Source organism: Cynoglossus semilaevis, chromosome 9, assembly GCF_000523025.1.
Source record: "Cynoglossus semilaevis isolate Cse_v1.0 chromosome 9, Cse_v1.0, whole genome shotgun sequence".
NCBI lineage: Eukaryota > Metazoa > Chordata > Actinopteri > Pleuronectiformes > Cynoglossidae > Cynoglossus > Cynoglossus semilaevis.
The window spans coordinates 9,031,835-9,051,462 of record NC_024315.1 but is presented as its reverse complement, the minus strand read 5'-3'; the positions used below and the strand labels follow the sequence as shown (position 1 = coordinate 9,051,462).

Genomic DNA, 19,628 nt, shown 5'->3' with positions numbered 1-19,628 from the left:
GACTCAGGGACAAGTTACAATGCAAAGACTGTGCCAAGTGTATGTCTATTCCAAACCAATGATAATCGAATAGTTTGAGTTTAAGAAAATGGACCCTGAATAGAAATTAGGTCACAGTCATAAAATATTGATTTTTTTTAAAGAAGGATTTGGAGAATGTTAGGAACATGCAGTGTACTCCATCCATTAGTTTCGATAAAGTTTTAGTTCTCAGTCATGACAGAAAGCAGTCTGGGAGAGTGTCAGAGGAAATGAAAGTTAACTACTTGTCATTGTGACAGCACACCACTGCACACAACAAAATGTGACCTTGGTTTTTAACCCATCACCAAAGTGAACAGTGGGCAGCTTTAAGCGCCCGGAGAGCAGTGAGTGGGAACGGTGCCTTGCTCAGAGCACCTCTGTGGTAACTTGGCAGCTGAACCGAACCTGAAGCCTTCCGGACCCAAGTCCGCTTCCTTAACCACTAAGCGACCACTGCCCAGAAGCTCAGTTAGTTGTATTCAGCTTCAGTCCAGTATTGTCACTTTTAAACATGGCCAAAATATATCCATCCAAACCCAAATTTAAATTGCTGGACATGTTTATATAGATAGAATTATGGAATGTTTATGCATGTTGGTTAAATAAAACCCAATCACTTACAAAGTCTTGTTATTTTTTAATGAGTAAGACTTGAATACTTGAAGCTCCCATCAAAGTGGTTTGCTGACACCTATACTTCACATCTGCCATGCATTTACAAGACTAGTATTGGGTTTGCCAGAACAGGAGCTGGTACCACCACCACCATGGCTTTGTGATATTTCTTCCTCGCAAAGAGATCTATCCAACTGCAATGTGCAGCTTTCTGATTTTCATGCTTTGTTCAATTTACACTAGTACTAGTACCAATCTTGGTCTTGAGGTTTAACAGTACAGTAGGATGAGATCAAACCATATTCACTGCACACTACTTGACAATGAACATGCACTGCTCTTATTCCACCCTGAGATCCTTTTTCTCTCTAAGCAAGACTTTTCTCATCTTCAAGCTAGAGTGTTCAGTACATTTGCGACAAAGTGGTAAGCAAAAGTTTGGAACCCAAAATTTTTGTTATTGTGAACAATTTAGCAAGTAGATTATAAATACTTATTGTAAGTATTCAATCTTTCGATTCTTGTTTGAGGGATTTTGGCCCTTTTGGACAAAAGTCTTCTGGTTTAGTAAGGTCTGGAGCTGTCTTGCACTTGGCACTGCCCTTTTAAGATCTATCCACAGATTTTCAATGATGTTTAGGTCAAGAGACAGTGAAAACCATGGCAAAACACTTGCCTGCACCTCTTAAAATAGTCCATTATGGATTCTGAAGTGTGTTTGTGGCCATCATCCATTTGTAGAAGCCATCCACTTTTTAACTTTTTACAGATGGTGTTACATTTGCTTCCAGAATTCTTTGGAAAACTTTTTACATTTGCTTCCAGAATTCTTTGGAATTTAATTAAATCCATTCTTCCATCTACCCATGAAATGTTCCTTGTACCACTGGCTGCATTAAAACCCTAAAGCATTCCACCATATTTAACATGTGGACCAATGTTCTTTTCATGAAATTCTGTGCCTTGGTTCTCCAAACATACCTTTACTCATTCAGGCGAAAGGGTTTTATTTTAAACTCATCAATACACAGGACTTGTTTCCAAAATGCATCAGGCTTGTTCAAATGTTCAGATGCAAAGTTCAGATGCTGAATTTTGTGGTGAAGACGCAGGCTTTCTTCTTATGACACTTGACATGAAGACCATATTTGTGATAAATTGCAGAACAGTGTACCAAAACTCCAGTGTCTCCCAAGTCTTGCTGGAAGTCTCTCGCAATAAAATGGGGGTTCTGACTTGCTTTTCTCGCAATCGAATGAGCAGCTCTTGCTGATATTTTTCTTGGTCTTCCAGACATGCTTTGACTTCCATTGTTCCTATCAACTGCCATTTCTTTGGTACATTTTTCGAACAGAGAAAATTGGTATGTGAAAACACTTCACTATCTTCTTATAGCCTTCTCCTACTTTTTAGGCATCAATCCTTTTCAGTTTCAGAGTTCTAAGCAACTGCTTAGTGGAACCCAAGGCTCCTGATTGTTGGGACAAGGTCAGAGGGGTCTTGGTATTTATAAAGCTTTGAAACAGTGATTGTGATGAAGCCATGGCCCTATCAGGCTAATTAAAGTTTCACACACCTATGTCAAGCTGTGATACTTGCCGAGGGGGTTGGGGGTTATTTTATCTTCCACTTCCACCTATTTGTTCACAGTAACAGAAATCTTCACCAACTATGCCCAAACTTCTGCATACCGCTGCATCTGTTCTAATCTCTCAAGTTGTCTGGGACACCTTTGTAGTTTGGTTTGATTGAAAGGTTTCACACAGCTTGACAATGATGTCAACTCCAAGATCAAATAAAGTGTTTTCTCAGTGCCACCTTCATACACTAGATAATCACATTCCAGAGGAAAAGCAGTAGCCCCAAATCTGACCTGATCAGGCTTCAGGTGCCTCTGAAAGACACTATTTGCTCATTAAAGGAGTTGTGCTCTTTTGGGTTGACCTTCAGACACTGTTTTCAAAACACATCAAGCCATCCAGTCAAGTGTAGAGATGCCCAGATGGCCTGAAAACGTTGCATGGTACACTTTGTGTAGTTTTCCCAGTTAGCATGAAACAGTTGGCGAATGCAAATGAAGTTCCAGCTCAAACAGTTGTTTGAACATTGCTGTGATTTGCACATTTCTGAAAACTGTACAAATTTGTTCACTTCTTTAGTCAAGCATTTCTGCTGTGATAATCCTTTTGAAATACTCTGGTGGAAAATGGAGGTTGTCTGATGGTGTGGCACTTGGTTATTTAAATTAACACTTTAAATGTTTCATTCTCCAAGAAAACCTAACATCACCTCCATCATCTTTGTTGGGGAGGTGTCCTCAGGGTCATCAAGGGTATTTATCTGATCTACCTGCACAATCTTCAAATTGGCCTAAAGGACTGCCAGTGCTTCCTTAACCCTATACAGCTTCTTTCCCTTTTCTGATCTAACATATGTTAAAAATACATGGATACAATAAGAAAAAGCTTTCAAAAATTGCTAGCACACCATCATTTGGTGACTTGTGGCACAAAGAAAAGTTACACGTGGGTTAAGTTACACGTGAGTCATGACGACCAGACGTCATGACTCACCACGATGTTCAGCCCTCGCCAACAAGTTAAAGTTAAGGATAAAGCTGGATAGGGTACTTTCGAGGACTTTTACAGGGCTTGTTACACCTGTGTCACTTTCATTGTGGGTGCATTGTTACAACTATGTCACTACTGTATGTAGTTAAAAAGGAAATAATAGCAGCTGAGTAAATGCATAGACACTTACCCTTGAGGTTGTGCATTTGCCCCAGGTGCCATCTTGGCAGTAGAAACAGCAGCATTTGCAGCAGCAGCGAGTGCCTGATGAAAACAAAAATATGTTAATACTCTTACCTTTAAAACTACCATAAAATACAGGTACCCCAAAAGCAAACAAAGTGTATCCTACCTCCTGTTTCTTTTTGTTCTCTGTTGCCTGATTGGCCTCACCAAACTTTTTAGATAGTCTTGCAATTTTGGCCTTTAAAGAGCAGAAAAAACAAGCTGATGTTATTTGCTGAATAAGCACATTTTGGCATGGAAATACATGGGCCCTAATGTTCATTTAGTAGCAAAATTCATTTGGAGCATTCATACTTAATAATAACTGTATTTACTTACTTGGAGTGAGTTGATGGCAGTTTGGTGTTTGCTGGCACATTCAATCTTATCCACTCTCTCCTTGAGTTCTTGAAAATCTTTCTCAAATATTGTTAGTTCCAGGACCTTCAAATGTTTTTCCACAAGCTGTTGTACAATCTAATGTAGAAAGACGAGTATGAGCAGACAGAATTATGTACACATTTCCAGCTAGGCAATAATAATTATCAGGCAATAATTACATTTACCAAAATAATAGGAGACATACCTTTTCAAGTTTCTGGTGACTACCAGCTTTGGTGCTAAATTTAAGTTCTAGTTGTGCCTCAAACTCCATCTTGGGCCTTTTTCCTTCTCTTTTCACAGAATTTCTATCCAATTTGGTTTCCTCGGATAAAGTGCGTTTCAGCCCCGAGGTTGAGCACGTCTCCTCTGCAACTATTTAGAAGTAATGAAGAAAATATTTCTTACATGTTTGATGTCTGTTATATGCTCACCATCAAAATCAGATTAAATATCCACCAGTGATTAGACATTTTATCTGCTAATGTTGCATTTCTGTTCTTGTCCGAGTTCAGTGTTTATAACAACAAACATAAATTTAAAAAAAATTTTGATTTGCTTTTTTTTTTTAAAGGTCTTAAATAAATCATGTCATTTAATACCCACTTCAATACCTGTACATGATGGTGGGGTGGACGAGGGGCGAGATGGTTTTCTGGTAGTTTCAACCTCCATTTCTTCCTCTTTGGTTTTTTCTTCCATCATTACCTCACGGACCGGTGTTTTCACATCTCCATCTTTGTCGTTCTTGATGTTTACCTTAACTTCCTGTTTAAGAGCTCCATCAGAAGACATGGGAGAGCACTCGGATTTAACAGACAGCTTTTCAAGTTTTCCTGTGTCTGTGGAAGTTTCTTGGTCCATGGTCTCTGTAGTGTCATTAAGCGTATCCACAGGTTCTGCACGGTCAGATATTGGAGGTGGTTGAGCTGAACTGGAAGCCGAAGCTTTAACAGGCTCCTTTGTAGAATCAGCAACTACGTCTTTTGTTTTTGGTGTTGTTTTCTTCTGCTCCTGCATAATATGAAAAAAAAATAAAATATATATATATATATAAAAAAATAAATACTATACTATTACTATAGTATATTACTATACTATTGGTTTAAGAGTGAATTATTGACTTCAGTCAATTAAACTTCATGGTAAATATTTAGAAAGACAAGTTACCTCTTTCTTATCCACCTCTATAACCTTGTCTTTTTCCTTGCTTTCCTCAGAGTCTGTTGGTGTTGATGAAACAGGGTCATTTAATGAAGGAGATGTAGGGCCATTCTTATCCTTTTCCTCCTCTGTAATCGTTTTCATTTCAAAGTTTATGGAATGGAATGGTGAAGTTGGTGTTGCAGGATTTTCTTCCTTTGCTTTGGGACTTTGTGAAGAGGAAGGGGAGGGTGAAAGACTCAAGGATAAGAAAGGAGCAGGAGAGTCTGGTGATGCGGCATTGGGAGAGTTTGACTCTAAGGCGTTTGTTTGCTCCTTTTCACCCGTAATTGGTCCATCGTCTTTGTGAGTCCCATTCATTAAAGGTGGTGGAGATGGGTTGGACAAACCTGAAGATGCTGTCGACAAAGTAGTATGAAGACCCTCAAGTTGCTGTCGATCACTTATCTTCATTGTCTTTCTGGCACGAAATATTTTCTTTTTCTCTTCCGTCACAACAACCTCCATTGCTACCTGTGGCTTGGACATGGTGAGGACAAGATAGAACATAAGACACTAAAGGCATCAATGAGTCCTAATTAAATACAAAACAGCACAGAAGTCTAGCTGAGATGCAGGAGTAAATATTACCCCAGCTCTGGTTAATAAACCTCTGCTGGATATGACGCACTGCATAGTTCAATAATTGTTGCAGAATTGCACAGGAAACACAAGAGGTCACTGTAGAGCCCTGGGTTTTTCTTATTTTCTAGAAGGTTCTTTTTCCTCAGAGGTCTGCATTCCAAGCAGGTCGCTTTCTCTAGACCATACTACTTACTGTCATAATTGTGACATAGAATTCAAATAAAATCAGGAAAACTCTTGTAGCCTAGTTAAACACTGCTAAATCTGCCTCAGAAACAAAAGTCAAAGAGCAGTTCAGTGTATCAAAACCCTTTTTCTAAACCTGTCTGAAATGACTGCCTTAACAGATTCATTTTCTCTTCATTTTTTGTTAAAAGTTATGGATTGTATGATTACCAAGCCAGGGTCTAGAGCACATAAGTGACATTAAAATTAACAACAGCAGCAACCCGATCTCCCTCCCATCCCCCCATCATCCTATTGGTTAACTCCTCAGCCAATAAGAAATGACAAATTCAGACAGTGTTGGCAGCAGCAAAGGGGTTATGCAAAAACAAGAAGGCCTTGTATTCTGTATATACATTTTACAATGTTCATGAATCAGTAAAATATTACAAAGTATTTTACATCGGGGTCTTATATGACTGCGCACTGTGTGCTGCAGAGGGCTGCTCAACAGTGCATCAAAATACTAATTTTGCACTCTGTAGCACTAAAGAACTGTGGTAAGACCATATTGGATGAAACTTTCTGTAGCAAAGCTAAAATCAAATGACTCACCTTTAAGCTGAAAAGAACCTGGTCATAGGATTTACAAAAGTCCTTCAACAACCTGAAACATAAAAAAGTAACTTTAGTTAATTGCTGTGTACTAAGTATGTCAGGACAACAATAGCTACTAAACAAATCAAGTATTTTCAGCAATTTGTAATATGCAGAAATATTCTAATGGGTAGCTATATTTAGTTATTTTTCACATCTCATCTGGGAAGAGCATCAACCTGCTCTGGTTTTACTCTGATAGAGTCTAGCCTTTACCTGTTGACCTGAAAAACTGAAATTAACAGTCATCTGGAAAGTCATACTTTCAATTTTATCCTAACTTAACAATAAGATTCATGTTTATCCAAAAATAATGCATTCACAGAGAAGGCCATGGAGTGAGAGTACACTCCAGAGTGAAAATCTGAGCTTTACATTACAATGCTTGCACTTATGCTCGGAAGTGAGAGCTATTTCTACTCTTCAGTCGTATCAGCAAGTATGATCCATGCAAGGATCTTATATTTCTCATCGTTAAAAGTAGTAATGTTTGAGAAAGAAATATATATACGCTGCTCAAAATATAATGGAGAAAAAAAATCTGCAAGAATAAATAATGGGCAGAGTAAATATCAAGTATTATTTCAGGATCACCACACATTCCAATGGTATTGCACACTGCGCAGACTACGGCACACCCCTCCCCCACCCTGCTGCCTCGTTTACTGCGCCTGGAATCAGTGCAGAATCTCAAAATGGCACCTCAGCTATTGCTGCCAGGCTAACCTTCTTCTAGCTAGCTGCGTAGGATTTCCAAAATATAGTGTCACAGCATCACGAGAACCAAAAAGGGTTTTCCATTTATTCTAAGGCTTCATAAAAGTTAACTTCCAAAAAGCCTTTATTCTAAGGCTTCATAAAAGTTAACAAAATGCAAATACCAAACGAATAAAACAAAAAAAAACAACAATCCCATGTTGACATTTAAAAAAAATACAACCCAAGATATCCTTTAAATTTGTCAGCCCTCAAGTTGTAAAATGCTTTTTGTTCATATTTTTCTCTTGTGCTTCTAAAATGAAGACGAAAAATTGTGTCATTTTAGAACATTGACAACTGATCGGATAAACAAGATATGAAAGATAACAACTGCTAGCTCCCAAAAACGTATCCACTACCATGTCTGCAAAATTATACATGCATACAACAATACTTTAACGAACTTAAGGCTAGCCTTGGCTAAGATTCAATTTAAGGTTTAGCTGTATCGAAACAAGTTTCAGCAAACTTCAGCGAGACCAACTTGTCAGGTTTGAAAGACTGAATCGTGCAGCAACAACACCATCCTTAAGCTACCAATCACAAATGCCAAACCTGATGGTTGATAAATTTCAATAATATAATAATAATATCATGATTCCAATGGCCTGGCATAGCTGACAACACGTCAACAATGTAAGCACCCAAAAATTCTAACCATTAAAACTTTCGCAGAATACAGTGGAACGATGTTTTATTAGGATACCAAACATGTACTCTTTCTAAAAGCAATTGGTATAAACGCAAAATATATTTGTGTATATTTGTGTTCTACTGAAGTCATTACGGCACAGAAAATAATGGTTGTAACAACCTCTAACACCTGGGTTTATTATGCTTGTTAGCAATGCCACTGGTACTGTAAAAATAATTATGGTTAAAAACGAGACTAACCATCGCATTACATGGTGATGTTTTGCACAGAAAAAGCTAGGTGAGAAACCAAACCTGAAGAAATCTATTTCTTTCTCACCTAGCAAGACTAACTCCACCGTAAGCTTGATGAAAGAGCACAGTTGTAAAACCTGTCAATTAATTCAACAGAGGGAGAGGGGAAAAAGCATGCACTTAAGAAGGGATTTTTTTTTCAACCTTTTGCTGGATGTCTAGGTTTGCGGCCTTCCATGTATTTGTTGATTGTGGCAGCCATGAGCAGCTGAAAGACCAACAGAGAACATAAAAGAAAGGAGGAGGAGCTCAGTAAGGGCTAGTCCATTTTTTTCCTCACGAAGGTATGTTCTACTAAGACTGTGGTTTATCTGAGCACATAATAAATAAATGCCAGAACCCTTAAAACACTAAAACACATTTCCCGAGAAAGTAGTGTGCTGTGGTCGACAAGGAAACCTTTTTCCAGTCTGCTGGCAGTTTTAGAGTGTCTGATGTATTTCTTTAATTTTGACATAGCCTTTTATTGTTCTTTTATATACACTACTATAGTGCATTTCATTTGCTATATAAGATTTTACTGTACTATTTGTTTCCCATCATAACCAATTCTTGCTAGTAGCGCACTGAGGGAAGTACAAAGTAGGGGTTGCCTAGCAACTCCCATCCCCCACTGTGAACTAGCACAGTCTTGTCCACAGTATGGAAAGCTACAGCAGACTTGGATGAAACCATTTTGTAAAAAGTAGAGGGGGGTTGTCCTTTCCAAATGATACTACAGGAAAAGCTTATCAGATTTAAAATGGTTAAGGATAACACTGTAAAGCAAGCGTATCAATAGAGTGATGTTCCTCATCTGCCTGTTTATGTTTTTTCCTCACATTACTGTGAGCAAGTTTGTAGTCCTGAAGTTGTTTTATTATTATGATAACAAGACAAAAGGAAAGGATGTTAGGTTATGGTGATCTTTGGGCTTGGTGACAAAATAATAATTCTCTACCTTTAATCTGTGTATGATATCTGTAATGTACTACTGTCGTTTCACAAGAGCTGACTGACCCCTCCAGATAGGGGTAGGTAAGCTGGTGGTTAGATGGTTACATTAAGACTAACATTGAGACCAACTATAAAAATGTTTGTTGTTGGGCTTATTACGATAGAAATACATATTACATAGAGAGACTTTCTTTGTGGAACTTCCATGTGTGCATGGGTTTCCCCTTACCCTTACTTTGATTTCCTCCCCCAAACACAAGTGGAAATAAGTAAGGTTTATGACCCAAATAAGTGTGAACAGTTCTGTCTCCAAATGTGACTTGGTAACGTGCAGGTGACCTGTCTAGAGTATACCCTGAATTTACCTGCAACTGGCTTTGGTTTTGCTGGGGTACAAAATTCTACCTGCACAGTGATCAAACTTACTCCCTCCCCAACATCCAGCCACAAAAACAGTTATGAATGAAGGCAAGTTTGAAATTGCATTTCAGTTCAATTGTAGGTTTGTGGCATTTCTCTATTAGGGAAATGATTATTGGCACATTTCTAATGGCCAAAAGCAAGCTAGGAGGTAGTGTAAAGGCACAAAGCTGCACAAACTCCCCTATAGCCAAGACCTAGCTAGCAGTGCTCATCTAACGCTAAAGTGCACACCCACAGCGCAATCAAGCTCAGAGTCTGCTGCACACACCCTCCCCCACCTTCCTGCCTCAGAGTCTGGCTCTCCTTCTCTCTGCTGAGCGCACTCACACACACACACACACACTTGATCTCTTTCAACCTCCGGAACAACCTCTCCTAGTAAAGTATGGACTGAACCATTGTAGCACAGAAGGTTTATGCGGTACATTGCATAACCAAAGTCATTAGAAGGACAGATATTCAAGTATTTTTTTGGCTAGTTACTTGAACAGATTTGGGGTTTTTTTTCATGAAGCACAGAATATTGTTTAAATAACAAACTAAAATAACTTAAGTAACTTAAATAAGGGAAGCCATGTCTTTCAAAAACTCTTATCATTTAAGTTTCTCGTGTTTTGTGTGTACAAGCAGAAAGGAAAAATGTGTTGCAACGGTTCTATGCTAGCTGTACGAAGCAAAGAATTGGAGCTGTCGACACATGAAGCAGCCTTGATCCACCCAGCCTCTCCCTTAACGGGGTGTTATCAGGAAGACTAAACCATTGCAAGTGGGGGTGTTTCTGAATCAGAAAAAACAAAGGACATCTATTATAATCCTAAATAATAACTACTTACTGCTTTGTTACCTACTTCATGGCAATTTGAATCAGGATTCTGATAAATAAAAACGTCTGACTTTCATTTTTGACCATGCTAATGGAAACAGAGGGGACAGTAGCTCAGACATGTAAATTGACTCCAATTAAAACACAACCTGTCTCCTCCAAAAGTCCTGTTTAGAGTAAATTACTTGTGTGTAAATTCTACCCCCCACCTCACTCATTCTTCTACTGCAAAATAAAACAATGTTCGTTCTCTGCCCATCCCCCTTTCTGCTACTGCAGAAACATAAAATGGCCACCAGCGCTGCTGTGAGAGAAGCATACTGAGCACAGACTGAGTAGATCCTTTTAACAAGCCCCGCCTACCAGCACCAAGCACAGTGTATCTGTAGAAAGTTGTACAGAAATCTTGAAGGAAAATATGACAAAACAGAATCCTAGATCAGAACATTAGATTTACCTATGTGGTCTCTTACACTATTCCCAACTGTACTGGACTGTGGTTTTTCAATTGTCAGAGCACACTGTTATGACAGAGCTACTGTTGTAGCTAGGTCTACAACAGTTAACACACCTAATCCAACACACAGCCAGGTTTCGTTTTAGGACTCCACTTCTAGGTAACTGACAAGTTAAGCATGTTCAGTGGAAGGAACTTTGTTCGTTTTGTTTATGCCTGATACTTCAATGAAAGATAGGTAGAGGGTACATTGTTGGTATGAGTTACTTATTAACGAAGTCCAAAAAAATCTGTTCATGGACCTTTTAAATTGGAATTGAGTAGAAAAATATCAGCAAAACAGACCAGAGACTGCACTCCAAAATTACTGCGTAGTGTGCGCAGTCTTTTCTGCCCCTCCCCCAGCAAATGCATCTGGAATCACAGAGGCTCAAAATGGCTACCTTCCCCATGTGGTTCAATTCCTAAATAATAAAACATTTAAAAAACATGCAACGAGCAGGAGATAAATAAACCTGATCCATTTAGCAAGCCTTAAGTAAAAAAGTGCTTTTTTGTTTATCTCAAGTGACTTGGTTAAAGTTTTGCATCACTAGGTTAGAGGATCTAGCGGACTTTAGTCGGTGCTTGTTAGCAACTTTTTTTTCTCGTTTTGCCCATCAACCACAATTACTCAAAGAAAATCACGAAACTCTAGGAAATAAAAACAAACCCACTTTTCATAAAGAACGTGGTAGTGTCAACATCTAACAGTTGCGATCTGGTGTTTAGTCATTTATGTCAGAAAAAATGCACAAAGCAAGCAAAGGCACCAAGAGAAAACAGAAGTTAGGGGATTAAAGGAGTGGAAAAGAGAGGACAGGGGAGGAAAGGAGAGGAGAGAAAAGGACAGGGGACAATTGGAGAGAAAGGGAGACAAAAGGAAAGCGAATAGAGGAGAGAGAGAGAAAGCAAAGGAAAAAGGGAGCCAAAAGAAAGGGGTGGAGAGAAAAGGAGCTCCCCCGATTAGATGCCTACACTTTCAACTAGCATCAGGGCAGACCTAGCAACATACACTTTATTTAAATTCTGCCAAATCAAAACTTTAATTAAAATAAGCCAAAGACACCATTCCTGGTTAAAAGGAAAAAATGGGGTGTGGTTGAACAGAGTTACACTAGTTGTATGTGAATTAATCATGAACTTAGGTCAAGTTTTAATTAAAATAAATACTGTGACAATATTGACCATCAAAAAATGTTAACTTTGGTCCTTTGGTCTCCTTCAGACAAATTAGTCTAATATTAACTACAGTTAAGGAAGATACTACAGCGATAGCTAGCAGAGCACAGTCAGACGAAAATCCTTGGCCTGACAGAGAGCGAAAACAACCCTCCCCCACACAAGCTGCTTGTTCCAAACCGAGTTTTACAGCTCTCATGGACTAAACCATTACACGGTAGGGGTGTTTCCATCCGCATACGAGGGATCAATAAAGGGAATGCCAAAGCTAAGGCTCTCTTACCGATTTAGTGTCTGTAGCTAAAAGTGAAAAAAAAAAAAACACTCTTTACTGAATTCCATTCTATTTTTCCAAAAGTAACTTGATCCTAGAAAGCAGAACGATTAATGTAATAACAATTTTATTTTCTCCCCCTAGAATATGAAAGTCTTTGATCTTCTTATAAATGTGTAAAGATTCAATGAAATGATAATGTATCATAGCTAACAAAAGGCTAACAAGGTTAACAAAATACTAATGTGATCAACCAAAGGAAGTCTTGGTCGACTGAAGCTTTGAAATATCAACGCAATGCTTGGTAGCCTTGTTCGCATAAATTAATTAAACATAACCATAAGGTTGTTTGTCTATTTGCTTTATATTAACACACACTTACACACTTGAGTCTAGCGGCTCTGATGGCATTTTCCATTACGTGCATCTGCCCAATATCATAGCCCATGATTCCCGAAAATATAAAAATATGTCAACTAGTTATATTAGCACAAGAACTGTTGAGGACTGTTTAGATAATTGTTTTCATCATGTTTAAAATTCAGACACCACAACTGAATAACTGATAGGAACTCAGCTTCAGGGCCTAAACACCAAAAGATTATTATCATTTATCCTATTTATTATTTTTATCCTTAAACATCAAAGGCAAGTCCACCTTGAGGAAAAAAAATGTATTAAGCAAACCACATCAGAAATGAATTAACTAGTAGGCTTTACATCCAGCGTGGTGAGTGTATCTGAGTGATGCTGCCGTTGTTGCGGGTGCAATCTGTCTGTCTGTGGGTTGGGCTAATCCAAAATAATTAAAGCAAGGCGGGTGTTCTGAAGACAGACCTGTAAAACCAAGTGCTGTGAAAATACCCCCATTAGCACTTCTTAGCAGATAAAATTAACACAATATAAGATAAAAATTTTAAAAAATCAACAAAAATTGTAAGTCAAAACGTATTAACCAATAAATCAACCAGTTGACTGTGAGATCACCACAATAGAAAATATACCAATCTTCTTTTACTCCTTTGTTCATTCACAATCCAGTCTAATGACTTACTCGGGTTGTCATACGAAAGAACTAACAATTCCCCAACCTAATACGTAAACATAATGGCGGTAAAAGACAGGCAGTTCTAGATTTTACCCACCACGCTCCAGCACAAAATGCCCTCCCCTGTGTTGCGCAGTGAGTGGAAAGAATGCCTTTCAATGCATCCTCTACAAAGTTGTGAATACCTGTTGTTTCTTTTTATTCACATAGTCAATCTGTATCCGCTAAAGACTATGTTGATCTTGCAAAACAATTTTTTAATTTTTGATTATTTTCCGAGATACTACCTCCAACTTAAAAAGGGAAAAATATGAATGGATCGAGGAACGTTTCAGAGGAATATGAATTAAAAATACAACCTAAAGATAGATGACTAAAAAACACGAAGATTCCTACTTTGGTCAATCTTGCAACTGTAAAGGAAGCTTAAACTACGACTGAAAAATCTCGATAAGCTTTATGTATCCTCTCTCTAACAAGCAAAATAATGAGACAATGTCTTTTGTCACCCTTTGTTCTTCTTCCTTGTTAGCTTAATGTTAGTAACAACAGGGTCACAAAAAATCAGATGCCTGACTGTTAGGTCTCTTGAACTCTGCTGGGGTTTTCTCTATTTACTTTAATAGTTCATCTATGATAAAATTAATGGAGAATGGAAATGCAGGAAAAATGTATGTATGTATAATAAAACAAAATCATGTTTGCTTACAAAAGGTGCTATACACATAAGCAAAACAGCTGCCAGTTTTGTTGCCATCCCTTGTTGATTTTTTTCGTAAATTTGGTTGTTTTGTTCTTTGTGATAGAACCTTATTCGACAAATACATGTCGAAAACCTTCTCACCTCTTCACAATTACAAGTGAGCATTAAATTAAGTCTTTCCAGGTATCCACTTAATACTGTTTGTGAAAAGCAAATAATTATTTTTCTGGTTGCCCACAAAAGGGTATCATTAAGTCTTTTTCAAAAATACATACCCATTGTTTGCGAAACTGCCATAATTTCTGACAAGCCAAACTAAAGTTAGTATATTTTGTACCAAATATGACCCAAGAAATTCAGGTCTAGACATCTTCACCAACACACCTTTGCCCTGGTCATAGGATGGGAATGGACAACACTCTGATTACTCGCCATTTGGGGGTCGGAGGGAACCACTGTATTGACAGCGCACCGCTGTATTGACATCACAGGATTGGCACAATAATTGTTTTATTTAAATTGCCTTGTTTTCATGATCGTGGGAAGCCGAAATTGTAATGGAAATTTCGATGAACCGCCCAGCCTCTGCAATTTCCCAGCCTGTGATCAATAAAGTACATCTATCTATCTATCTATTACCACGCAATCAATCAACTTGATGCCAACAATGCGCAACACTCATACTGTGCAAGTCAACAAACAAGCCAGTGTCAGGCTAACCAGTAGTTTAGGTGCATTGACTCACATAGGGAGCCGTGAATGGGCATTGTCCAACCCAAAAGGTGAGGTGATGTTGCTGAAATTGCTTAGGAAGTTAATGATGGTGCTTTAACAAAGGATACATCAAGCATCACAACGCAGTTTGTTGCATATGGTGCTGCCAGCCTCACGTCAGTCATGTTGCAATGCTGACCCGAGTCAGCAAGGAACAAGTCAGGAACATGCATAAATATGGATAGCACACAGTTCTCCGCCCCAACACATCTTGGTCTAAACGCAAGGCCCAAGGCCTTGTAGGGGCAGGTTCCGTAGTCGTATCGTCACCAAACAGGGCCCTAGCATTTGCGGGTCACTCTTTTTGGAACCCAAAGAAACAGCCTGCACTACGGGAAGAAGGCAAACTGCAGGAGGCAGTGCAATGCTTGAACACATGTTCGCTGGGGAATCATGTGTCCTGTCATTGATACAGCTGTGGTACTTGATTGACAAGTACCAATATAAAAAATGTTACAGATCATGTGAAATGGTGGGAAAGGAAGGAATGGATTCCCTGAGGGCCTTGTCCCCTTTGGCAAAATGATATGCTTTGCCACAGAAAAATCGTTATTAGACGACCTGAAGGGTTGGCTTGGCCCCACAATTACTTGGCTCTAAATTTGAGTAATGTGGTTGGCAAACAAGTCCAATTCATTGACTTCATTCAAAGGATCTGGTGCGAATATCTTGATGTCAGATGACCTAACAACTAAGGGTGTAAGATAATATAAATATTGAAATATTGCAATACCACATCAACTCTACTCAGCACTGTATTGATATTTTTTATTAACAATCAAATACGGTTAATTTTACGTATTTAAACAATACAAACGTAGATCCCTCTGTTCCAATTATACTAACCTGACATTACCATGTAGCAGTATGGTGTGTTTACTACGCTGAAAAACTGAGTTTATCATCTTGCATATAGTATCGTAGTATATCGCAATACATTGCATTGTTGCCCCTGTATCTTAATACGTATCATATTGCCAGATTCTTGCCAATACACTCCCCTACTAGCAACACCTTCAGATGATTATTGGACTACACCTCTCAAGGGTCCAGGGAAGCAAAGATGGAAACAATGCAATATCAGAAACATGGTCCTAATATATTGGTGACAGTTTGATGGATGCAAACCACATGTAATTTCATATCACACCAGTTTCCATAATTTCTACAGGTTTACAAGAATGGAGGAACGCCAGTTTTCAACCTGACCAACAACCAAGTTCCTGGGTAACTGTGGCTTTTTTCACTTCCAGCAAATGAAAAAATTGCATTTCAATTAAATTTTTCAATAATAATTAGTGTAGTCTGTGGATTTGTTTTTAAAAGACTCTTCAAACTGACTTTCAAATGCTGTGTTTGAATAACCAATATATTTATAAATCAGGTCAAAATAGACCTGTTAAATAGTTTTCTCCCCACAATTTACAGCACGATGGGGAAAATAACTGCTGAAACAAGTTTTAATCAGTTATAATGGATGTGAAGTTATTCCAAAATTTAAGCATGGCGCCAAAAATTAATCAACTCAATTGTTATTATTTATTAATGAGTATACTAATGCACAGCACTGATTTTAAAAAATGCCTAAAACATCCCAGAATCTGTAATGCAAACATTAAGCGCAAAGAAGTTTTCTGGCAGACTTTAACAACACAAACTTCTGAAAAACAATTCTTAGGCTATGGCTGATGCAAAATCAATAATCAATTTTAATTTCATCATCTGAATTCTCATCTCATGGGGGAAATTAAACAGACATCTGCATGAAATGTCATCACGAAAGCTTTTTTTAAAAATGTAGGCGGAGCCTCTCAAGTCTGCTTTCTTTCAAGCAGAAAAAAGCAGAATTACAAGTGCACCATGTGAGCCCTGCCACTGGGCAAAGAAGGGGAGGTGGAACTAGGAAAAAGGGCTGAACCATTTTCCAAAGGTATGATCCAATCTGTAAAACTATGAAATGTCATATCGAATACATTTTTGTAAGATCTTGACTATAACGTGCTAATTATCATCTGCTCACTGTAAGGTTCCCTACTATTTAACTGGCATAATTTCTAAGTTTGACAACAACATGAAAATTGTCACTTATCTGCACATCACATTGCTTATGTTCAGAGACAAAGTATTTATCCACAAAAACACAAAGAAAATGACAAATAGAAACGTAATAATCTCTTATATTGCATTGACATTAGGCCACACCCACACCCAGGACACTGTGGAAAATTACTGGGCTGTACCAAGTTTCACCAAGAGGGGGTTTAACTGCAACCAACACCAAATGCAGCAGTCACCTCTTTCATGTGAGATTGCTGTGATGTTTTGATTTTAACTACCATTTTTTAATGTGTCTCTTTCACAGGACTGTGTCATTGAATCATAAATTAAACACTTTCTTGGCCTTGCCAATAGCAGTTTGTAAAACAGGAATGTCATTTTCCCTGTACAAGTAATCCTTAGTTAAAATATATTTGTTTGTTGTTTTTTTTATTCGCCTCTCCAAAACTGACACTATTTAAGTATTCTGAAAGCGGTTGCTGTGATATCATAGCGCATGTACAAAGAGGTGAATGTTTTTTTAAGATTTAAGGTCTTGCGGTGAGAGGCCTTGACCAACAAATATATTTGCATATTTAAGAAACAATTCACAGATTCACGATTAAAACTTATTCATATGTAGCTAGCTTACAAATAACCAAGTAAATCAAAGAATAAAGGAGGACTAGGTGTGAAAATTGGCATGACCACTTATCTGTTTGTTAATGTCATAGACTTGTCATTTATATAATTTGTTCAATTAAAAATACATCCAAAATCATCATCTTATCAATAACTATAATCTCTGTAGAGATTTTATAATCTTAGTCTTTTGTTAAAAAATATGTTTGAAACTGCTCTAACATTTATGTTCCAGATTCGCACAGTGGAAAACTCTCTTTCGCATTTTACATTATATTAAAATTATTGTGCATTGAAGTTTTCAGGGTAAAATAAGCTCTTTTCTTCAAATGTTAAAGGCAAAACATTTAGCAATTGAACGAAAAGCTTTCTATTTAAGCTAGCGATAGCCTGCAAAATTAGTTTCTCATACTATGAACAACAACATTCTAATTAAACCTAAAAATATAACCTAATAAAAACATTAAAATATTCTCGCGAAACACTGAAAAGCGTTTAGAATTTAAGCGAAATAAGTACAAACGGACAAACCCGAGCAATTTGACCACCATGCTAGCTGTAATACCGTGACTCACCGGTGCTCGTCGTCGCGTAGTTGTTCCCGCGATTTTCAGTCTCCAAGTGTAGATGAAGGTTTTCGCTTACAGTCCGCAGATCGTCACTTCAGGACTATATGACCGTTACGGTTAGGTGGTGTTTTCAGTGCGGCATCCACTCCGCCGGTTTGGGCACTCACCGTGAGAACTAATGAGATGAGCTCCAGCAACAGTGCAGTTGTGCAGTCGCGGAGTCAACTGACTACTCTCCTCATTCTATTCAGTCGATAGACTCCACCCCCTTTTTGTGCGTTATCCACAGTGAAAGTACGTCAACCGTCGGTGGCGACGAAGGTTGGTCGACGAGCACAGTCAGTCGCGTAGACAAGTCGTCGCGATCGAAATAGTTGATTAAGTTCGTGTTAGTCTCTCTCCACTGGCGGCAGTAGCAAAAGCCAGCAAGGTATGTATGTATGTACAGCTTGAAGAGGAGTTATTTCAGACCGTATGGCAGAACTCATATAAGGCTGTTTTAGAGCAGTATGTCTCTGCCAGGAGTAACCTAACTGCAGTGTAGTGAAAGGAACTGCACACAGGCAACAGTGGATGAGGGAACAAGGAGCAGAGCATTAGCAAGGAAGGGAGGGGGTGTTTGTCCGCCACCACAGACAGAAAACCCGGTATAGAGGGAGGGACCACACGAAGGAGGAGGAGTCAATGGAACTGGCGAAATGTCTGTTAACTTAGCCACAGACACTGGTGTGTATAATTTCTGGCTGTTAGTGTGCATTGTTCTGTCTGTGGCCAGCAACATTTTAGGTTATCTCTGAGTGATTTAGCTTGTCATTATTTATGGAATATGTGACACAAATTTGTCCAGAGTTGTGTGCCACGCTAACCCGTATACCTATCACTTATTTATGTTACATACTAAAACTATGTATCATACACTGTCAAAATAATAAATTCTTTTGAACAGATTGAGGTAGCGAGAGGGGGGAGGGTTCTCATCGTTTAAAAAAACACAAAGAATAGATTACCATATACATAACAACCTTAAATAAACTAAACTCATTATGCATATGGTTGTGATGTTTTTATGTGTTTACTTCTGTCGAAATTATCTAAAATGTGTTTGCTCCTGTCGAATTATGTGAGAATTGAGAGCTGTGCGCCACCTCTCCTTCTTTTACACACATGCAAACGTCAGACAAAGTCTGGGGAGCAAGTCTAACAGAAAACAAGTCGAGTGTGTTTTCTTATCCAGATTTGTTTTTAAAAAATCAGGTAAGGAACCGCTTTCTGTTATATTTCAGAAATATATGTATTCATTATTTTTTATGCCTATTTGGTGGTTTTAGCACTCCAGTCAGCAATAAAGTTGGAAAACTTTAAGCTTATTTATGCTACAAAGACTAGCATCACATAGCATCAGGTTTTTGTTGTTGTTGTTGTTGTTGTTGTTGTTTTTTGGTTCATGTGCTTTGACTACCTTGTCTATAACAACACACCTAACATTTGAATTTTTAAGTTGTATAGCTTGTCATGCTTGCAGTGGTAAATATCAGACAAAAATGTCCATCTTGAGTTTTTAAATACATATAAATAAAAACTTAGCAACA

The 19,628-nt window shown here is 38.2% G+C and overlaps 1 protein-coding gene across 3 annotated transcripts in view; it reads right to left on the bottom strand.

Annotated features, from left to right (window-relative positions):
• The window catches only part of atf7ip (activating transcription factor 7 interacting protein), a 24,751-nt gene extending 5,557 nt beyond the window's left edge, over positions 1–19,194 (bottom strand). Inside the window, exons 1-8 of one of the 3 annotated variants that reach the window (XM_008317029.3) lie at positions 18,046–19,194; positions 6,384–6,435; positions 4,986–5,498; positions 4,430–4,829; positions 4,021–4,190; positions 3,774–3,911; positions 3,562–3,633; positions 3,400–3,473 (exon numbers count right to left, since the gene is read on the bottom strand). In XM_008317029.3, coding sequence (XP_008315251.1) covers positions 3,400–3,473; positions 3,562–3,633; positions 3,774–3,911; positions 4,021–4,190; positions 4,430–4,829; positions 4,986–5,486 — 1,355 coding nt within the window. In that variant the 5' untranslated portion in view covers positions 5,487–5,498; positions 6,384–6,435; positions 18,046–19,194. Of the gene's footprint in view, positions 1–3,399; positions 3,474–3,561; positions 3,634–3,773; positions 3,912–4,020; positions 4,191–4,429; positions 4,830–4,985; positions 5,499–6,383; positions 6,436–8,276; positions 11,612–18,045 lie in introns of those variants that run through there. The other 2 variants (XM_008317028.3, XM_025058956.1) reach the window with 2 other exon arrangements.
• Positions 19,195–19,628: the final 434 nt, after the last annotated feature.